General features: G+C 39.4%; 1 protein-coding gene across 1 annotated transcript; it reads right to left on the reverse strand.

The window, feature by feature from the left end:
- Positions 1–226: 226 nt before the first annotated feature.
- ebi (transducin beta like ebi) lies at positions 227–9,836 on the reverse strand. Its single transcript, XM_022846377.2, has 5 exons — positions 9,242–9,836; positions 4,934–5,275; positions 3,281–4,413; positions 2,847–3,095; positions 227–1,549 (listed from the first exon to the last, which is right to left on the reverse strand). Exons 1-5 carry the CDS (start codon positions 9,324–9,326, stop codon positions 1,520–1,522), a joined length of 1,839 nt encoding a protein of 612 aa, XP_022702112.1. The 5' UTR covers positions 9,327–9,836; the 3' UTR covers positions 227–1,519.
- Positions 9,837–21,762: the final 11,926 nt, after the last annotated feature.

Raw genomic sequence — 21,762 nt, forward strand, 5'->3', positions numbered from 1 at the left:
CATGTAAAAATTTCTCTTTATCGAAGAACCGAGAGAGTTACAAACTTTCAATTCTTTATGACTATACCGTCTACCAAGCAATACAAATAACGAACTGTAAACGTTTAAACTACGAAAAGAGCTTTTTCATGTCAAATGTAGAAAACGAGTTGTATTTGTTTATTTTTATGATGGCTCATAACAGGATTCCCTTGGTCAAATATATCAAATGGAAAACGTCAATATATATTTGATTGAGCCATAGGAGTTGTCCAGTTTATTAAAACAAGAATATATTTACACAATCCAAGCGCAGAGCACTGAGTAGGTGTGGTGGCTGGGCCATTTCGTTTTTCAAACATCATCACTATTATTAAGTGGAATTAATAATACTATGCTATGTAGTCGTAATCCTTTTTCAGTTATGTTTATGGCCACCTGTGAACCTCGACTTTCTCTTACTGCTATTAGTGTTCCGTTATTTTTCTTAGTTTTTTATTTTTAACGCTCTTCTTTGTTTTTTTGTATGTTTTTCGGCTGTGTACAGGTGGAGTGCTCAACGCTCCATCATTTCTTTACAACATGGGTACTCTACAGGCAGCGACAAATTCATTTTTATATAAATTTGTCATACCATACTCGTAAACGCTCACGCTTCGCTCTTGTCACAAGTATTTATTATTTATATGCGCTTGTCTTGTCATATCTCTTTTTTCGTTTCAACATCACATCTTTATAATTATATTTGTCTCGAAGTAGTGAACTGTTATTGATCACACAGTTTTTTTTCTAGCAGCAGCAGAAAAATGAACTCTCAAAAAATTCTTTCGCGCTTCCTTTTGCACGAATTTTATGCACGTTCATGAAAGGAAAAATCCTACAACGACAACAACAATGGAAACATCCACTCAGATATACCCATTCGCTTTTCTTTAGCCTTCTGTTTTATAGCTTACTCACTTATGGTCAGCGTCTTGCTGGCATACCCGTCCTAATATTAAACATCTTGTTTACATACACCCATTTTAGCTCGGCATAACTTGAATTGATTCATGACACAAACTGATTAGAATTTAACATTTTTGAAGAGAAGTAACCTCGTCAATTAGGACAAAAGTCCGATTGTTTTTCTTTTACAAACGGGATGAATCAAATCGAGTCAATTGGTGATCATTCATACACTTTAAACAACAATTACGTGGCCGTATATATGTTATTAAATTTATTACTTCTGATAATCTTGTTAAGTGAAGTCTACAATACATATATATATATATATATATATATATATATATAATACATATATATATATATATTTTTTTTTTTATCGTCCAGCTAGCAAAACAATAGAACCATTTAAGTGCGGACAGGCTAACCTACAATATAGAATAAAACTAGCAACTATAGTAATATTAGCGTTATTCCATAGAGCAGAAGTAAACCGAATGCTGCACCCCCTTTTCCTCGTTTGGTCTTCTCACATGATTTTCCGCTAGTGATGACAGCCATTACAGCAGAATTGTATTCACCATTTTTCAGATTACATTCTTCGAAGGTCCAGTACAAACACCTGAATACAAATGATAAATCTAGTTAATATTGACCATTACTCATAATTGTATATGTTGCATCTTAGAATCAGATAGACCTTTCTAAAATGATTTTTGTCTATATCAGATTTCGCAAAATACAGTGGTACATGCTTAAAAGATAATTGAACTGACAGCTTTTACCGTGTCTGTCTTATATATAATTTCAGCCTGTGAGGATTTGATTCACGAACTCGAGAGCAATCGATACTTTTATTTCTGATACCTGAAGAAAGCAAGTGTTTGTTTTTTCCAGAAGAAAACTCTCCAAACTCATCATCACTAAAGCAAGACCCCTACGTTTGAAAGATTAGCTAAGATCAGTTAATCGCCGGCCGCACCACTCCCGAGATAACACGTTTGCTGGCTGCCAGAAATCAACGGCCTAGGCTATTGCCAATTTCCACGCAACTCTTGAAGAAAAGATATTCTCGTAAGGTAAGACGAAGGATCAACAGCCGGAATCAGATTTGAAGGGCCATTTTCAATCTTGATAAACTTTTGACGACGAATGCAGAAATAAGCAATCATTTTGGAAAAATTTGTCAATTAGGCCATTCAAAAAAATTTCAATGGTTAGTCTTTTTTTGAAGACTCAGTATAGCATATCAATACCGCATTACCCAGAACTAGAACAAACGTAGAAAAGGGGTTTTCGGGAACGATTTGGTAGTATTTGAATCAGATTCATGACTGTAACGAATTGCATTTGTATAGATAAGAAGCGTGTTAGGTAAGGATGTTCCTATCGGTACATGAAAATGAATCGTTTATTAAAAAAATTTGCCTTCATTTAGATGCTGTTTATAAATATATATGTAAATTTTATATTCTTTACTTCGGGCACTCTAAGTATACAATATACCTTATATCTGATGCTGATTAAACTTACAGTAAGTAGATTTTGGGTTGTTCCTAATTTTTTATAATATTTATGTAAGACCTAAAACCCTTTCTTTGCAGGGTTTGCGCTCACAAGCACTTTTTTGTTTATCTTTTGCGTTACAAGTCTATACTAACTGGGTACTCCAGTCACGCAGAAAAATATTTAAACATATCAACAAAAAATGCAGGTATTGATCTTTAAAAGTGTACGTAAAACAATAGTCGGGATACTAGCGTAAGAGGTTAAACACTAATTCAAAACATAATTATCCTAATATATAACATAATATTTATATATAAGTATGTATTCCAACAGTTTTTTTTTCTAAATTAGTGTGTTTGTCCGTAAGCTATGTAGGCATTAAGAATTAACTGCTGGTAAAAATATCTTACTGATCCGTCTGATGCAGAAGCTCCGACTTTGTCACCCTTTGCATTCCAACACACTTCAAAGATACCTCCGGTTCCTTTATACGAATGCATCAGTTGACCTGTCGTCGTGTTCCATATGTGAACACACTTATCAAATGAGCCGCTCGCTAGATAACGGCCGTCAGGAGAGAACGCTACCGAGTACACCGGTTCTGAATGCTTTGTTAGAGTGTATAAACATTGACCCAACTCCACTTCCCACAGCCGAACCTGTAAATAGCATAATATAAAACACGTCGGTATTGTTATGAGATCTTGCACAAGAGATAAATTATTAGCTTGAGTGCTGTTTATGCAATATGGAATAACCGCGTAAGATACAGATAATCCATGGCATTTGAATTTATGGTTGACAAAAAAAAAACACCTTTATTCAAAAATAGATATTTTTTTACCGTTGAATCGAACGATGCTGATGCAAGCACTAAGTTGATATTGGGGTTCGCCGTTTGTGGACCGGTAGGACTCCACTTGATCGTGTATATTTCCTTATGATGCGCCTGAAGATCATGCACGAGGCCTCCATGAGGAGATTCCCTGGGTGTCCATATCTTTAGCGTCATATCATCTGAGCAGGATGCGAGCAGCACACCTTGAGGGTCCCATTTAATAGCATTTACCTCGTTTGTATGACCCATAAAGGTTTTTATTGGTTTATCCACTCCTAACTTGCACACATGAATGCACTGATCCGTTGAACAAGAAGCAAAACTAACATTGCTTTGCCAGTCGACGTCAAGAGCAGGCGCCGTGTGAAATGCAAACTGTTGCGTGCAATTACCCGTGGAAGCGTCCCAGATAATTGTCGTCTTATCTACACCAGCTGATAGGATATAATTTCCTTTTTTATTCCATTTTAGCGCAAATATTGGCCCCTTGTGCTGACCAAGAGTACTGGCCAGACGTCCTTCCGTTGTCCAAATGCGGGCGAACCCATCGTACGAACCCGTAGCTAATAGAGTACCTTCCGAGTTCCAATCCAGTGAGGTGACATCCTTATTACTTGGAACCTCCGCTCCCCCGCGCTGGATGCAGTGGCGTAAAACCAGTTGCTGGTTAGGTCCCGTAGCAGAAGTAGGTTGACTTTCGTTAAGATTCCAGATCCTGGCAGTTGAGTCGCCACTTCCAGAGGCCAAAAGGTCCGAGGTGGGATTCCATGCGCATATGAAGACTTCGCTCTCGTGCCCCCTAAGAATCGTTGCTCGCGATGAGGGTATGTCGATAGAGCCGATACCTAACAGTCCAGCACCCGCAGGTAATCCGCCAGCAGGCTGTTCAGCTGCCACTGGTGGATCTGCAGCACCACCGGGTACAGCAGCAGGAGGCGTAGGATTGCTAGCACTGTTAGCTGCGTTGCCTGCGATAATCGCTGTATTTCCTGATGATGCATTCAGTTGCTTGACGCTGCTGTTACTATCTTCATTATTGTTGCTCGCGGCCGTTGTTGGTGTCCTAGTTGAGGTATCCATAGGAGTAGCCACAGTTGGAGTGACGGAAGATGTCGTCGGAGTTTCTACAGAATGGTTGGCTGAAACGTTACAGATCAAAGCACAAAATAATTGCATTACAGCACAAGTAATATTATAGGATTTGCCGATTAAGCAACCACCTAATTATATTGGTAACTAAATCAGCGAAGTTAAACATTTGGACTGTATTCATTCGAACTTACCCTAAACAAAATAAACCCAAGCGTTGTACAAGATTTGCATTTAACAAGAACTTTAGGATAGAAATTTTAGGAAAGAGTTTCGAACACGACACGAAGTAATTTTACCGAGACTAAGCATTACAAAAAGTAAACTTTGAGATGTATTGAAAGTGAAATAAAACATTTTGGTTCAATAAGCAACAATCAGCTGACCACTTATTATGCTATCACAGATATTTGCGACGTGCCGATACAGCAGTTTATATATACTTAGCTTATGTAGACTCCTATGTTTGTAAAGCCAAAGATGACACTTAAATACAAAAAGTCATTTCTACTACATTACTACAAAACGTAAAAACAAGAATTAGTGGGGAGAGTGCGATTGATTGCATACCTTTAACGTCTCCATTGGTGGCGTTAGCAGCTGGTGCGGTACCGTTATTGTCACCATTATGTGGTGTGTTACTGTTGCCTCGATTATTACTCGCTGCGGGCGTAGCGTTGGCCGCTTGGTCCTGTTTGGCTTTTTGGTGAGCCGCCTGTTGTCGTGCAGCAACAACGTCTGGCATAACAGCGTCGATAAGCGATAAAGACTCGATCATCCGTTCGGAGCCATCTTCTCCGATAGAGATTTCAGCTTCCGTATATTGTAGGCCCTTTTGAATGATCGACAACAGAGCTGCTGGTGGCACAAGAGCTCCATTTATGTTTGATTGGGAAATATGCGACTCTATACCTGATTAGCAGAACCAATAATAAAATGAATCGCCGTATAATTTACTTACTGTTTAACCGAGTCAAAAGCGGCTCTTAGGATACATATATAGGTGGTTATGATTGTATAGCAGATACCTGTATTCGACATTGCTTATGCGACCTTGATCGTAGAAGACAAAAATAAGCTTCTATGTCAAATTGTTAACAACTTTCAGCTTTTATTGCTCCTGCTAAAAGTCCACTAAACATCAATTCCAAGAGCGAACAAATTAAATGAATCATACCTTTGGTACATGCACAACCATATGTAGATAAAGCGCGTTGTCTTCATTCTAACAATCACTAAATGTATTACTCTAATACCAGATATGTAGAAGTGTCAAAGATAAATGGCCTAGCATTTAGCAAATTTAAGTATAGTATTCATGAATATTCATAAATGAAAATTTATACAAAATAATCTTAAAAAAAATATTTTTTTTACCATAAAGTTTTAATTTTAATGAATTTTAAAAATTTGATAATTAAATGAATATGTTTGCATAAAATATTATAGGATAACAAATAATCGCATATTTTAAATATTGTTAAATCTTTTTTCAAAGTAAATTGTTAATTAATACATATATCCTTTTTGCCTTTATTATCCTGCCGAAAATGTGAAATTTCTATCTATGACAATATCAACATGAAATTCTACCGAGTTGTTTGATTAAATTAGTTGATTAAAACTAATGCCAACAGCTATTTGCAGGAAATAATTTCATTGTACTGATGCATTTTGAGTTAAGTCAGTTATATTAACGGTACATAGCCATAAATAATAATAACCACAAGCAGAATTTTATTTATTCCAGATTAAACATAATCTAGTAAATTATGTTGTACCCATATATATTTATACCGTGCGAGTGCTAAACGTTCTCATTAATTGCTGACTCTCAATAGTAGCGATTCACCTATGGGAACCTGTGTTCTTCCCAGCACTATTGCTATTTAGATCATTATTATAATTCGGCGGTAAACGTCTGATGCTTTTCTAAAACTAATCGCTGCGAAGGATACCTATACTAGATTCGCGCATGGGCTTTATCCCGTGCTCATTATACTCGCCTGTCTGCTTAAAGGCGTACGATAAACTATAGGATACAAAACCAATTTTATTTTATTTTAGCTTGCTTTTTGCGACAATAAACGATACGAGGACTGCAGATAATCAGGTTCGCACAGGCACATTGAGTCCTAGTATGTACGCTTTTAAAGCCCTAGATCAATCTTTAAAAATATGAGAGAGCTTAGTAAACGAAGCGCTTTTTTCTTAAGTAGACCACGTAAAGCCGATATTCATCTTGCCACTCCATGGTTGTAAACTATGAAAGTGACTCCTTGGTTTTGATAAATATTACGAATGGATACATATGACCCGAAGAACACTATTGCCTCGACTGCGGCACGTTTTGCTATGTTTAAGAATAAAGGTATGTACAAAGGAAGACTCTACGTTTTCGTTTGATACCTATTTTAAGTCAGTTGATCATACGTAAATGGTGGCAGGAGGTCCACAAATCGCATCTGCTTTTTAACATTAATATGAAATATTTAAAAAAATATTTTTTTTTTTAATATTTCATATTAATGTTAATATATAAGTATAATTTACATAATATATATGTAAGTATATATATATATATGTATAATATATATTACATAAGTGATAAATGTAAAGGTTGCTTATTGAGTTTTAATGAAGTGCCCATTTGGGCTAGCAAAACATACAGATTTTCTCGAGTACAGTAACGCGCTGCAAGTTCTAGAGTTTAAAAAAATAAACGGTCCTTGCGCTTATATGTCAGATGTTATAATCGCAAGTATCCTGAATTGCGACCGTTAGTCATAACACAAATCACAGACTAGTGAAAAATAGAGCAATATTTTATAGGTCCCTCAGATCTTCTAATGTACCCTAATAAAACGCAAATTTTTGGGAATATCAGTGATCTCATCGTATGCCTATATGATGGAGCAGTTCACTTAATATGCGGCGCTATGGACTGCGATGCACTTGCCGCAAAATAAACGTATAGTAATAGACTTTTCTCTGAAGACGGTTGTTAAATGTAAAGAGCTAGGTAGGTATTGTTATCAACGAATTCAGACGGAGCTGATCATATGTGGAAAGTTTAGTTCTAACGCTGGTTCCTAAAACGGGAAGCAACGTGTCCTCTCCATTGATGGAACCACCCTCGTACAAGAAGGCATGTTTAATTCGAAACAATGTGCCTTATCGAAAACCCAGACCCGACTGTTCAAAAAGCCGTGAGCTGGGATAGTGAGCAATCTCTCATGGCAACGTTTTAGATAAAGTTGAAAGACGAAGAGAAGGAATAGAATCAGAAACGTATTTCGCCTCTGTGGAATGTTTCGCTAGAATTGCTGAGTGTAGTTCACCAAGATAATAAAGATTACAATATTATGGGGCGCCAATAACCGACCATACAGCACGGGGCTTCTTGGACATAAGACTTGACGGATCAACCAAAATAAACCCGTTTGGTATATTTGAAAAAACGTTGTCTTATTTCCCGTTATTATCGAACGTGTGGCGGTTCCAAATACTTGTGACAACATTACAATATCATCTGAAGGACCATTTAATTTTCGATTTTTTAAAAGATTCTAGGGTTTCGAGTTACTATCAAGCAAAAGGTACGTCACGCTTCGTTTATTATGCTAAAAAGCGGATGTGATTAATGTAATTCTTGTAATATTGGACTTTATACTACCATTGACGTCATTAGACTTTAAATGAGTATCAAAACAAAATCGCAGAGTTGTCTTTACTCCACACATAGCGTACGTACCTACGTAGAAGCGTATATACCTGTCAAAAATCAAAAAGCCGAGCAATATGTACTGATATCGGCACCTGCTGGAAAAATACTTCATTGGGTTCTGCTAGCTGGTCACGGGTCGATCTGGGTTTTCCAAGCAACATGGATATTTAAATAAATCGGATGACTTTCTTTATGAACGTTATTATGTAAGAGTGCCATTGACAACAGAGTAATACAAAGCCGTAATTCGATGTTTATAACGGTTTATGATAGTCTAATATGTTGACGAGTAACCACAGAGAGGTGAAATGTTTCTTGTACTTTAAGTCTTACTTTGCTCTCGCAAGGCATACACCAGGAGATAATTTATATTCAAATTCACGTACACGCTTTTGCAGACCTATTAAACAGCTTAGTTCCGGACGTTTTAAAGTGTTCTTGCAATTTAGCAACTCAGTCAAGACCACTTTGTTAGAAAATGCATATTGGTTATTAGTAACACCAGACTAATGAAAAAGAGTTACTGCTTCTACGATGAGGATTGTTGAATCAGAAAAGAATCATTCATCCAATAGACAGAACTCGCATTTAATGAACAGTTGTTCCTAAATACGTAGGTTCTAAAAGAATATCTCTCTAGCTTATTTTTCGAAATGCAAAAAGGGACAAATCCAGCAGTCGTAAACTTTTGATATAGAATGAACTTAAGATACAAAAGATTGGTGGCCGCACTCAAACAAAAATTTTATTACTTCTGTTTATTACAGATAGGAGCAATAACAACAACAGGCTTGGCGACATTAAGTGGTTGCTTGAGTCGCACGAGAAAATCATATTCCGGCAGGCACCTGTGGCATGAGGCGTAGCAAATGTACACAGAACGTAACACAGAATCATGTGTGAAGGGCTGTTCAAATTTACCGTCGAGTACACTTCACCGATTTCTTCAATATATCATCAGTCCAGCATAAGTTTGTTATCACGTTGAAACTTAGGTTGGCAAAACGAACTTCGCCGAGCTCTACCTAAGCATAGCCCACGAGGACTGTTCTTCGTGAAATCAAAATCTTGATCAGGTCCGGTAGTGCTGTAGTCAGATCATGAGAACAATAATCACTATTTTTCAAGATTACAACGCATAATGCACTCACCGAATGTGTATGCCGAGTGAAAGAAGCCGGACTCCTGTAGATAACGATAAACGAGAAAGTTCACTTCGTCGCTGGAAAAACTCATTGTCACAGTCGTTTTAACTAGCGGTAAGATTACGATCGGTACCCGCTGAGCTATCCCTATATTCTGCCAGTTCTTTTTACTAGTAATCTTCTTTGGTTAATGTTGGGGGTACAGGGATGATAGGCCAACGAATGGCTGAGTGGCAAAGGTACACCGGTAGTTAACCGGTGGATACCTGCTACCGCCAAGCTTCTCCTCTGTGGCTGCTTAGAAAACTGGTGTTGGCGCCGCGGGACGGACAGGGGCCGCGTGCCTACACCTCAACTTGAAACTTCGGCTGTTGGCAGCACGAACACACGTCGAAAGGAGGGATAGAGTTGCGTTTCATACCTCTCGTACCTGAGCCATTCTTTCTGATTACGACACTCAACGTGCCTTAACAATCGACCACTTGCCGCACTCAGGATATTCATTAAGCCGCTCACCAAATTCAATCTCCAAAGGTTTGTTGTGATGCGACGTTAAACACTGAACGAGGTCACTGATGACATTGATTCGTATCGGGCACAGCATTTAATGTCACTATGTTACTGTTAGGGCGATCAGTCGGCATCCCTCTTGTTTTCCTTACTCAGAGGGAAATTTCAAAACCCTCCGCCGCTCTATTATAAAACGGACTGCGCGAATAGGTGGAAATTAAGTTATAGATGATTATGGTGAGCACTGAAACGCTTAATTTTAATGGCGAAGATAGTAATACAAGAAACAATAACTTAGCTTAAATAAAAGCGCTAAGAGAAAAAAGATTAATTTTAACAGTGGAATTCCACTTAGAGGCACTATTCTCACTTTTGCATTAAGCACATATCATATCATTCTACCTATTATATTTATACAGTGACATGATACAAGGGATGGGCTAATATACGTTGATGGTTCGACTATCTCTTCTGCATTTGAATTTTATGCTTTCTCTTATTGTTCTACGTGGTTATTTTCAATAATGTAAGTGAAGTTGTGTCAAATGTCTGTATTTAACTACCTTTGTGATCGAAGTTGCAGCATAAACTGAAACCTGAGACGCACTCTTTCACAGCAAAGTACTTAAATTGGTAACGGTTTACTATGTACCGTATTCTCCTATTCACATTGTAATCTTTGTACGTTTATCTACGTAGATCAATTGTGGATTATTTAATGTATGCGCGACTCTAAAGTTATGTCCGCGATGGCTCCTCCTATTTGCTGCTGTTACTAGTAACCCTGTCGTAAAAATGTGGGACATAATGCACAACTTTTATAAATACCATCAACTTAAGTATTTCATTCATGAAGTTTCAGGCAATTTTACTGAAGAAATATTCTTATTAAAAAAAATTGCTTTACTACCGTTTCTGACATGTATTCACTGAGTGATATCCTTATCCATTAATTCAATTTAGATAAATATTTGTACGTGTTAAAAATGAGTACTGAATAAACTATAATAACGATAACTGATAATTATCTACTTATGTACGTTACTTCTTCGTTGCTATTTGAATACCTTACCTAAACTTTAGCTTAGATTAGAGAAGTTCAGGTGGTCGTGCTTATTCAATGCAAACGAAGTTACGATTGTCAATAAATAATAATAATATTTACGATCATTATTCATAAATTCTAATGAACAGTACGGTTCAAGTGTTCAGTAATGGGGCACCAATCTGCTCATACTCAAAAATTAATATCGAATGCTGAAAATCATCCATCACAAATTTTTACTTAAAAATATCGCAAAGCAAAGTGGAAACTAAGAATAAAGCTAAATTGGATTCAATATAGGATGAAGATATGTGTTAATTTAAGGCGGCGTAAATACAAAAAGGATGAAACTTTTAAATAATTGGCTAGTTCGCTTATAATTGATTTGTAAATCTGTTCATTCTAAATTGATCATAACTAGCATTGTTCTTTTATGAGTCGCCATCCAAAGGTGCTAAGTGTCCAATTGGAGTACTGTCAGTTTTTTAGACGAACATCGAGAGGCATTTGAATATTTTTCTTTGCATTATCAGTAATTTACTTGCTTGCAACGTTGGCTCTTAGCGCTTACTGGTTTCCAATTTGAACTATCATAAAGCGCCTTACGTGCAAAGTAAAAGCACGTAATTATAATTCGACTTCTTATTTCCTTGGAGACCCAGCATATATGTGTGCGTACATTCTGTTGTTCGAGTCGTGGCGAGGAACAGAGGGAGAAGTATCAAAAAATGAAGTATCTCTGAAAGCAAATTCCCTAACGACAAAACTTATAAACAAAGGGTAGGCGAAAGTTTCATCTGAGAAATAAGAATCGAACAAGGAGAAGGCTAAAAAAGCCTGCTTCTAGTCAGAGTTAAATGCCGAACCAATTGCCTATCTTCCAGCTCATTCAGGAGTTTACGTATTATACCAAGCTCAAATACTCTATTTGATTGCCTTGGTAAGATTAGACTGTGCGATCGAAATTAATAATCGTAGATGGTCTGGCTCGAAAATAAAATCGGTACCTTCGGTTGTCTTCTATTGCTCCAGGTGTTAAAAGTTAGCGGAGTTTGTTCCATGGCGTGACGGTTTTGCAAGCCATCAGAGCCTCTGCTAGAGAAACTACAACGGTGAACGGGATCATTAGCATTTGGAACGTTCCCGTATACAATTTGAGCGAAGCGTCTGTACTTGTTAAGTATTCCTTTCTAGCTTTCCAGATGAACAGATCTTTACAGTTTGTTTTTTTGTTCATATTTAAGCTAACGCCATTTAGACACAAGCCAAACAAAACCTTAAAGAAAGAGAATCCGCAACAATCCGTTCAATAGTCCTGATCAAATCTAATGTGTCCCACCAAGAGCTCTATATATACTCTTTTTTTGCCAGCTTTATTCAGAGCGCTCTATGTATCAAAATATCATTATCAACGACCATCATCGATGCCATAGCAAGATTTATAACGGGATTATACTGCCATAGCCTCTCGTTGTCCAGAACTGTTTCTGATCATGGTGAAGTGCCAAGCCGCTCCTCTTCTCATTCTCTTCACTGAGAGGTTGAAGACAAACCTGCCGAAATGAAGGTGAAGCCATATTATATTTGCCCGTACGACAGGCGGCATATTGGTAAAAGCGGCTGTTAGAACTCACGACCCGCAAGTGTAGAGGCGCCGCTATTTACAGTTCAGTGGAATAGTATGAGGTACTTTCAACTTAAGAAAGAAAAGTGCGTGACATGAAGCACGGTTCTAGTAAAAACCATAGAATTTAGACAACAAAGTCTTGGAATTTTATATCAATAATACGTCCAATACGTGTTAGATAAGGAGAAACATATGTCTGCTGGAAACGTTCTGAAAACACCAAACCTTTCATGGATAACTGACCACCTACATTTTTTAGTCTTTATATGTTCGCGACATCATTTCGAAGCTTGATCGTTTAAACTGACGCCGAAGCGGTTGAAGGTTCATCTAAATGAGTGGATACTCCTTTTCCAGAAAGCTTCAATTGACTATCTGGCATAGATTTGATTGCCTTCTAGAGTGAGGGTTGATCTTTACCATATACATAATACTGCTCAGGGAGCTAAATTAACGAAGTTAATTTATTAGAGTTTAGCCTGCACTGTATGTTCAGTATAATAGAGTCTCATATAAATAGCTTGTGTACCTGAAAATAACGAATCTCGTATGAATCTTGAATAAAATTCATAAATTCATAAAATCATTAAGAAAATACTTCATACAAATATGAAGTATTTTTTCAATGTGACTTCATGAGGTAATCAAATGTCAAAGTAGTATTTAGTTTAGTACAGAATGGTAGAATCATATATAATCTCTGCAAAGACAGAAATTCCGATCGATGATCTTGAAACTGCATCTGTGGCGTTATATAGTACAGCTAATTTAAAAGGTTAGTAACGGAACAGATTAAGTTCCTCGGTGAATAAATAAGCTTTGGTCATAAAGGACACGATTTGATTTGTAAATTCTATTATTCATTATTTTGTAGGAAGCCTTTTTTTGTTATTAGTGAGTACTGTGTAAATGTAGCGGATAACGGTAAGAAGTTGACACAATACAGGAACTAGATCGTACTAAGCATTTGCTTGAATTGATGACGTTTAAGCGTTCGTAATTGTAATGACTTGCTCGCTATTACATTTACTTTAATTACTGCATCTACTGTAATTTGTGCTGGAATAACAGAATTGAAATGAGGAACATTGCAATACGACTGAAAGTTCTAGTAGTCAATTCAGTATTAGGATATATTATGGAGATCTTTACTACGTAGATGCTTTATACTTTTTCATGCCTTTCAAAGGTTTTGCTTTGACTAAATTTGAAAAGGCATTCATCGTAAGTTAATATTAGATACAAATTACTGATATCTGCGAGATAGTAGCTTGTTGTCCTACTTCGTCATGAAATTCCCTCTGCCTTTTGCTTTTGGACAACGCGATGTATCATTATAGTGACTAGCAACATTTTGAACCGATCAACACCTCTTGTCTAGGCCGTTACGTCATTGACCACACTGAGGGCTATGAAAGTGCCTCAGTGCTTGTATGCCGCGCTAGACTGTGAGAATGATAAAGATATCTGATACAGTTACCGCCGTATATTTGTCTCTCAGTAACAACTCCCTCTCTGCCTTCTGTCGTTCGATCTAGTGATACAGCTTTTGCAAAAGGGTCCACTTCTGATCGAATAATATATACGATAAATCCTTCACAAGTGATTCGCCTTAGCTTAGCAACCTACACACTTATCATCAGACACTCATAACTATTGATAGATGCTCGCCGAATCGATGAAAGGAGGATGGCCGATTGCTAAAGTCTGAATTAAAAATGTTCTAAGGCTACTGAGTCTCAAACAAGCTTATTGCATTGAATTTCACTGCGCCATTTATATACCGAACCCTTACTTTTATTCGCCGTTTTATAATTATTTTAAACCAACCATTAGAGGCAGATCAATGGAAGTGTGTGGTAAGGCGCAACCTAGTATTATTGGAATTGACTTGCACGAAAAGTCTGGTCTAAGGAACTTACATGAAGTTAAATTCAAGATAACATACAGATAAATAAAACATGTAAGATATATTTTTTATGATAGTAACTATCTAGGTACTTGAGTTGAGGTTCCATTTAGACCTCCGCAGCATGAGGCCACCACGGTATTCAATATATAATGTCCAGTATGTAAACACATGTGAAACGTGCAATGTCCAGGTTTTGCAATTTATTACTCTTCTGTTCCTACATAACTAAACATGTCAGGAAAATGTGTCTAAAACAAGTCCGACAAGCTGAAAATATATCTACAGTTAGGTTAATATTAAGTGCTTTCATCTTTTTAACTTGATAAACTTTCTTTCGTAATGCCCAGCCTCTTGCATACGTTTTTTAATTAATTCTCTTAAACTTTCTTTGTAGTATTATCTCAACTTATTTCTCGCAAATTTTTAATTTAAATATTAGGCATTATTTATGCGCCAAATAACTATGCTGCAGTGATTTCCAAGAAACCTATAAACAACAGATAAAAAAAATGTAACGTATTTTTCTATATTTTTGGAAACTTAGAAGAAAATGATATATTAGCATTTCAAAATTTGTTACGAATTAGCCCTAAATTGCACAATAATCATGATAACACTATTCGTTTACATATAAATAATAGCCGAAAATATAATTATTGAGAAACGTGTGTACCTTTTGAAAACCTACGGAATGCAATTGTAGTTAAATTTCTATTACACAGAGATCATTATGACTAGATATTGGTAAAAAAAAAGTAAAACCCTTAAGTTGATAGAATGTATTCGCAGAAAAAAATATTGAAATTTTTTCTCATAAAAAAATATCTTATAAACTTGAGAACCTAAAAAACAAATATGCTCCGGGTTTACCAACAAATTTTAAGAATACAATTTTACCCGTGAACTTCTGTTTCCACAAAATAAATGAGTCAAATTGATTGTACAGTTAGTTGTTGAAAATAATGAAGTTAATCAGCTTTGCATGTAACTAAAAAGCTTTCATCTCCCGCTAACACCTTTTCTGCCTCACTTAACTGTCCGTTCACTGGCCATACATTAACAATAGTTTCTTGTAGTTCATTGTAACATTACTGATTCGGGAAGAAGCAGTCAACTGACGGATGTGATTTGTGATGGAAAGCGTCCAGGGTGAACCTGTACTATCCACGATAACTGCCACAACTTTTACGAGTCTGTAACAGTGCGTTTTCGACGTCGTGCCCCTGTTGTATTGGCGCCGCTTTCATGCCAATAGCGCTACGATTGTTTCTGTTGTTAGTCCGTTACGCTATGCGGTCGTCGTGCGCTGCCTGCTATACTAGCGCATCTTTGTTCCAATTGCTCCAGTCAAGATGAAACGCTTTGGTTAAATCTTCCTTACGACTGAATATTTGCGACGATGACTGGCACTAGTAGCCATAGCCGTAATGTACAGTGGCGTTTCCCCTCTCTTCGCCAGATGCTCCGTCAGCGAAACGGGAACGGAAGAAAGCTGAACGAGATCGCTGTGAGCGGCAGTGGCGGAATCGCGATCATCATCGGCACTAGAAACATCAGTGATATAGTACAACAGCAGTGTGATTTATCTGAAACTCGAATAGATGATTTTCATAGATGTGTACTGTTCTGTACAAGACAACAGCCCCGCAGCTAACTCTGTCATGACCCTCTACAAGGTCTGTCTTGTTTTAAGCTCACTAAAAGAATTCATAGTACTCAAGTAGAAGTGTTATTGAAATCCGAAAGTACGACTGAATTTTCCAAGGCCGTTCCCACCACGAAGATTTGGAGGATTAACCAATCGATTCTTTAGCCAGGTTGACTTCACAGCTGATTAAATGAAATACGTAGAATTTTCCGATTCTTAAGCCGAGTTATACTTTGCTTCAGGAGGTAAAGAATTTAGCATTCTAATTAAACTTTATTTTTTATAAAATTAACTTGTTTTCTTTGCCCTTTCCGGGAACTTCTGATTTACGAATTCGCCCATATAGTGGAAGTTCTCTTTAGGATATTGTAAATTATAAGGAGCGGCCGCACGCATTAGAAAAATATATATCGATTATAGTTTTTATTGACAGCCTGAAGAACCATAAATCCGAGGCGCCGAAACACTTTTGGTGTTAGGACCGATATTTGCTTTCAGTCAACACAGGTTCTATAGCGAATTTTATACAATATGCAGATTTATGAAAGGGCGATACATATGCGCCTTCATGTAGTCTGCCTATATTTGCTCGTGGGTGTATGTGTGCCTGTCTAGTAATCACGTGCGCTGTCTGTGCGTTTGGGGCTCATGGAGAAGAAGCGCGGTGGGATACCAGATGGTCTGCGTTACAGTTACGTGAAGGCACGAGAGAGAAAGAAGTGAGGGGCTTAAACGCGTTAAGCGTTCAGGCACCGGATGATCATGATGGTCTTGATGACTGGTAGCGTTGAGAAACGAATCAGCAAACGTGAGCCGCTCTCGAGCAACGCTCCGATCAGGGCGGAGCCGACATCGCCGTAAGTGCAAGATGAGAGTCGTCGTTTTGCCGTAATGCACTCCTACCAATGAGTCTATTAGTGCTACCTATTATACTGATGTTTCGCTGTGTAGTTGACGCTGTACACTGTAGTGTGTTTAAACATACTTTGGTACACGAAGCGTGCGACAGATGGAACGTATTTTGGTCATCTTATGTCGGAAAGGCGTCCGATGCTGCGTAGTTACGGACTACGTTGGCGCTTGAATCCCAGCTCCTGGCTTTAATCGCTATTGACTTCGCTGCCATTTCGGCGTGCGAGACTATAATACGCCAGAAACCCCGATGACCACAAAAGCGGTTCTCCCGCCGTGTTCTGCGATTAGTTCGGTTGAGCTGTGATAAGAGATACAAAAATGGCGCCTGCCAGCTTGGTCGCACCCAGTATTTCTAGTTTATGACGGGGTACGCAAATATCAGCAATGATTAGCAGAAATTTCGTATTACTTCCTTTCAGCAAGGGTCGTACTTCAACAAGCTGTGCCATATATTCTAGAAACGCGCAAAGCCAGTATTAGTGTATTAGAATAATCTATACAGTTTTAGTATACGGAATTTATTGGATAAGATAGGACCTTTGTGGATACAGTATGTATAAGGCGTCGTTAGTTGACAACTATCAGCAATTGCACTTCTATCCAATCAAAAGTCACTGCCTCTTTGGTTGTCTCTAAGAGGTATACAATACAAATTTCATAACTATTTAATAAAAAGTGCATGTATGGAAGTATGAGGTTCGGTGACCTAAATGAATAACTTGATGGTAGGCACGTTTTTCGCAGTTAAAAGTATTTCAGTTGTCTACAGCGTTTTGTGGATCGTTTTTTTTCTAGGTCGTCACTGTACATGTGGATTTTTGATGTGTACGCTCTGTACGAGATTGTCGCGTCAATGCTTGCTAAAAAAAAAAAAAAACTTGTTAAATTGTCAAGTATCAACGTATTGCCTTTCGACTCGCTTCATTTGTCTACCTTGTTTGCCCGTTTTTCACTTGCGGGACGGTTACCTCTAGTTGAATCAAATTTAAGAATATCTTTATTAAGCCAAGGGTTCTTGTCAACGAGAACAGCAAAAATACACCTGCCGTTGATGCATAGTTATATCTACATCGCAGGGGAGCTTTCCACACAATTTTAAGAAGAAGAAGATCAATGACCAGGTATAAAAACGACGTTAGTTATTCGCAAACCATACCTTAGAGTACGTAAGCTTGTTCTCTAAGTATCTACGTTCTGAGCAAGGAGCTGAAGACGATTTTTTTCTGCAGAAAAGGTGTAGGAAAGCGTTTTCGTTTAATTAAAGAAATAAAATAGGAGCAAAATAGTTCAACAACAATATTGCTACAACTACTATTCCACACAAGAAAGCGGAGTGAAGACATACGGTATCCTCGATTGGTGTACATTAAATGTAGAAAAGACTAATAAAAACCAATGTAGTGTTATTGGCCATAAAAATTGGTGCAATAAAGCTTCGTCATTTCGGACAGCCTTACCTCTAAGATATGTCGGTGACTACTCATGTATTTCCTTCTAAAGGCTTGAAATCATTTTTATTTATATAGGATCAACCAGATTTTTTCATCGCCGTTCTGCGAGAGCATTTGTCCAGTCGGTACGACCAACCAAGAATCAGTGTCAGTAACATTACTCGTTTATGTGATGTAGTTGCATCGCTGACTTTACAACGTCTACCGTTATTGCGTTGCTAAACGTCGGAAGTTCACTACGTGTCTACAAAACTACAGTGGCTGAATACCTGATGTGTTAGTGAACGCTTCGCTGACATAAACAGTGCCTGACCCTGACGGTTTAGTCGTGCTCCACCCGAATTGGACACGTCAACACGCGTTGGCCACCACTAGTCTACCACAATGTCTCTTTTAAGGCCGGCCCCCATAGTTCCCGATAGAATCTGAAAGACGATATGAACAGGTCTCAAACGACTACAGCCATATGTGGTTTGCTACCATCTATGAAACCACTCTGCCATGCAATATCACAAAAGTTAATGAAACCTTATGAAAAAGTACTTCAGGGTCAAAAATGTCGATACAACAGTGAAAAAATAACCACATCTGTTATCTAACTGAAACTTTCTGATAACGCTGTAAGCGTATGCATAAGTTCTTCAGTGCAAAAGAGCATTCGTTTTTATCGGCTTCGCGTAATATGCGTATATTCGGCAACTAGGAAAATTTAAATTTACGTAATTGCTGAATTTGTAAGTGAGCTTGCGCCGTTTTTGCGAAGGGGTCATATCCTGTCCAGTGGCTTCGTTGCGGCTTCCTTAAAAATATATTACTAGACTATTGGTGCTAGGGAAGGAGACAAAGGTATAGCTCAAAAAAGTTAGCTATTTAGCACGAAAATGCACTCTTCTTATTATTTGTATTACCAAATTATCGGTATATGCAAAGGAAAAATTGGGTAGCCGTTTAATTCGATACCTAAAGTTGATAAAGAACTTGGCAGAATAACGATAAGAAAATTCGCTAAAGCCATCAAAGACATGCAAGTCAAATGCAGTGTCAAAAACTATAATACGAATATCAAAAAATGTGATTTTCTCATAAGCAGAGGGCATTTTTGGTTAACGCGAGAAAACGACTTTATTAGATTACCAGGAGAGATCGTCCGCAAGTTGCTACTTGAGGGTTTTAATTATCAAACTAGCATAGCTACAGAAGTGAAATGATTTGAGTATAGCCGATATGAACTTGTTCACCAACTATTGCGTTATCATGTTATGTGATACCAACCATATTACGATGGTACCGCATATGTGAAAATTACGTCATACTTCAAAATGCAATACAATACATCGTCTCCTTAATCTAATATATATACGTAGCCTTTATTAGCTTCGTTAAACTATCTCGGTAACTGGCTAACTAACTGCAAGCTGGCTGTTGACCAGCCAGTGTTAGGGAGTGTCGAGCAAATGTAGGCTACTATTATTGCTGCTGCTGTACCGCTGCCTTTCATTCTTCTCCTCGATCCATGGCGTCTCCGCTGGCCAGTTCCCCCATTCTCCGACAAGCGATGAAACAGCTTGCTGTGGCGGCCGAACTGACAGGCGACCTCTCTGATCCTCCACCCCAAGGCCTGAGCGTCCCTTCCGTTCCCTCTGGCACGCCTGAATCTACCGCCAGCGAGCGTCCGCGCTATCCTTGAACATCGAAGCACTATTACTGCGTCTGCCCATGGTCCTCCTCGTCGTCGTCGTTCTTGTTGTCGAAAGAAGGCGTCCCCGTTTGCCGCTCCTGCCCGCCACGTCCCGCGTTCGCTCAGAAGTAGTAGCAGCAGCAGCAGCAGCCGCCGCCGCCGCCGCCGCCGCCGCCGCCGCCACCGCCGCCGCCACCGCCACCGCCATCACCGGCGTAGCAGCAGGAGCAGCCTCACTGCTCTTTGTCCCCTCTGCATCTTTCTCTCTTCTCGACTCCCTCAGCTCCCTTAGCCCCCATGTGCTATCCCCTCCGTACTTCCTCCCCCCTCACCATGGCGCCCTCTAACCCACCCCACCCAGGCAGAGAACCCAGTCGGATCTTTCTGTATATAGCACCATTCGCTTTAGCTCTTACCCGCCCTCCCCAAGCCCCCAGGTTTCCTTCCCAGTCCCCCTCAAGCGCTGCTGTCTGTGTTCTCCTCTCCCTTTTCCGCAGCCAACGTGCACCATCTACTAGCTAGCCCACGGCGGTGCCCTACGTCTCCCCTACCTACATACAGCATTCCCCCGGTTTTCTACCCGTTCCCCCTGGCGTCCCCGCAGGCGTCCGATTGCGCGGTGTGCTGCAGGGGGGAGGGGGGCGTCGTCTGATCATCAGAACCCCCACGCTCCAGCACGGTCAACGAGCCAGAGCCTTGGCAACCGGAGCATCAGCGCTCCGGTGCTCCTCTAACGCTGCTCCAGCCCGGTCTCGCCTGCCAGGCAGAGCTGCCTGCTACGCAGCTAAGGACTCTAACACAGGGGTTGAATGAGCGAACGAACGGCGGCAGACGGTGTGCCATCTGAGGGGAGGGACCACAGCAAAGCAGAGCGGAACCACCGCCTGGTAGTGGTAGAAGGGATCGAGACCGGGAGGCTTCCACGAACGGCTGACTCATGTGCAGCAGCAGCACCATCGCCACGAACACTACCACCGTCGCCGCTTCAGTCACTTGGCCGGCGTACCAGCCAAAAGTTCTGCAGAGAGACCGTACGCTTTCTTGCAAAGAACAGCGCTTTCCACAAAGCTCAATTTTCGTACTTTAACCAGAGAAGCAACGTCACCGTAATATTTCTGCTCAATCAAACAATGTAATTTGTCTTAACTAGACATCCGTCTAATGTGTCTATCCTTCCCGGATTCTGTCTCTCAGTGCCTTTTAATGGCAGAAACTTCAACCCTTCGTAGTCGAACAGTTGACCGTTTCCCCTGCACTCTATCTTCCGTCCTATAGGAGAGTGCTACGGGGGGGGGGGGGGGGGGGGTGGTGTCCTGGTCGGGGTAGGCAGGGAAAGAAAGAGAGCGAGCAGTGGGTTCTTAGGAAGTTCTAGGCAGGCAGATAGGGAGGAATTGTGGGATTCCGCCGGGGGAAGGGTGGTAGCGCGTATCCGAGGGGGGTCCGTTGAGTGTACGGAGAGAGCGTCGCTCACAGCTGAAACTCCATGACGCCAGCAAGCCTTCACGAAGAGTTTGGCGGGTCTGGCAGACAGACAGGCCATCGTGTCCTTAGACACTCGCACTGCCAACTCCGCCGTGAGTTTTTGTTAAGACACTTTCCTTGTTTTATTTTGGAAATAACTTTACGTATTCAAAACAGCTACAATTTTGCTTACTGGCCTTCGGGCTTCAAATGCAATATCCTTGACACTGACCGACATCGATATTACTGCCTCTAATGACAGCCATCAAACATATTTTCC

The sequence above is a fragment of the Varroa jacobsoni genome, unplaced genomic scaffold (genome assembly GCF_002532875.2).
Source record: "Varroa jacobsoni isolate VJ856 unplaced genomic scaffold, vjacob_1.0 scaffold_1227, whole genome shotgun sequence".
Classification (NCBI taxonomy): Eukaryota; Metazoa; Arthropoda; class Arachnida; order Mesostigmata; family Varroidae; genus Varroa; species Varroa jacobsoni.

Excerpts from the sequence above, each read along its gene's own strand:
- ebi (XM_022846377.2), bottom strand. The coding sequence starts at position 9,326 with ATGAGTTTTTCCAGCGACGAAGTGAACTTTCTCGTTTATCGTTATCTA. Across the intron at positions 3,096-3,280 it reads CAGCATCGTTCGATTCAACG|GTTCGGCTGTGGGAAGTGGA; the intron begins GTAAAAAAATAT and ends TGCTATTTACAG. Across the intron at positions 1,550-2,846 it reads CTTCTGCATCAGACGGATCA|GTGTTTGTACTGGACCTTCG; the intron begins GTAAGATATTTT and ends ATTTGTATTCAG.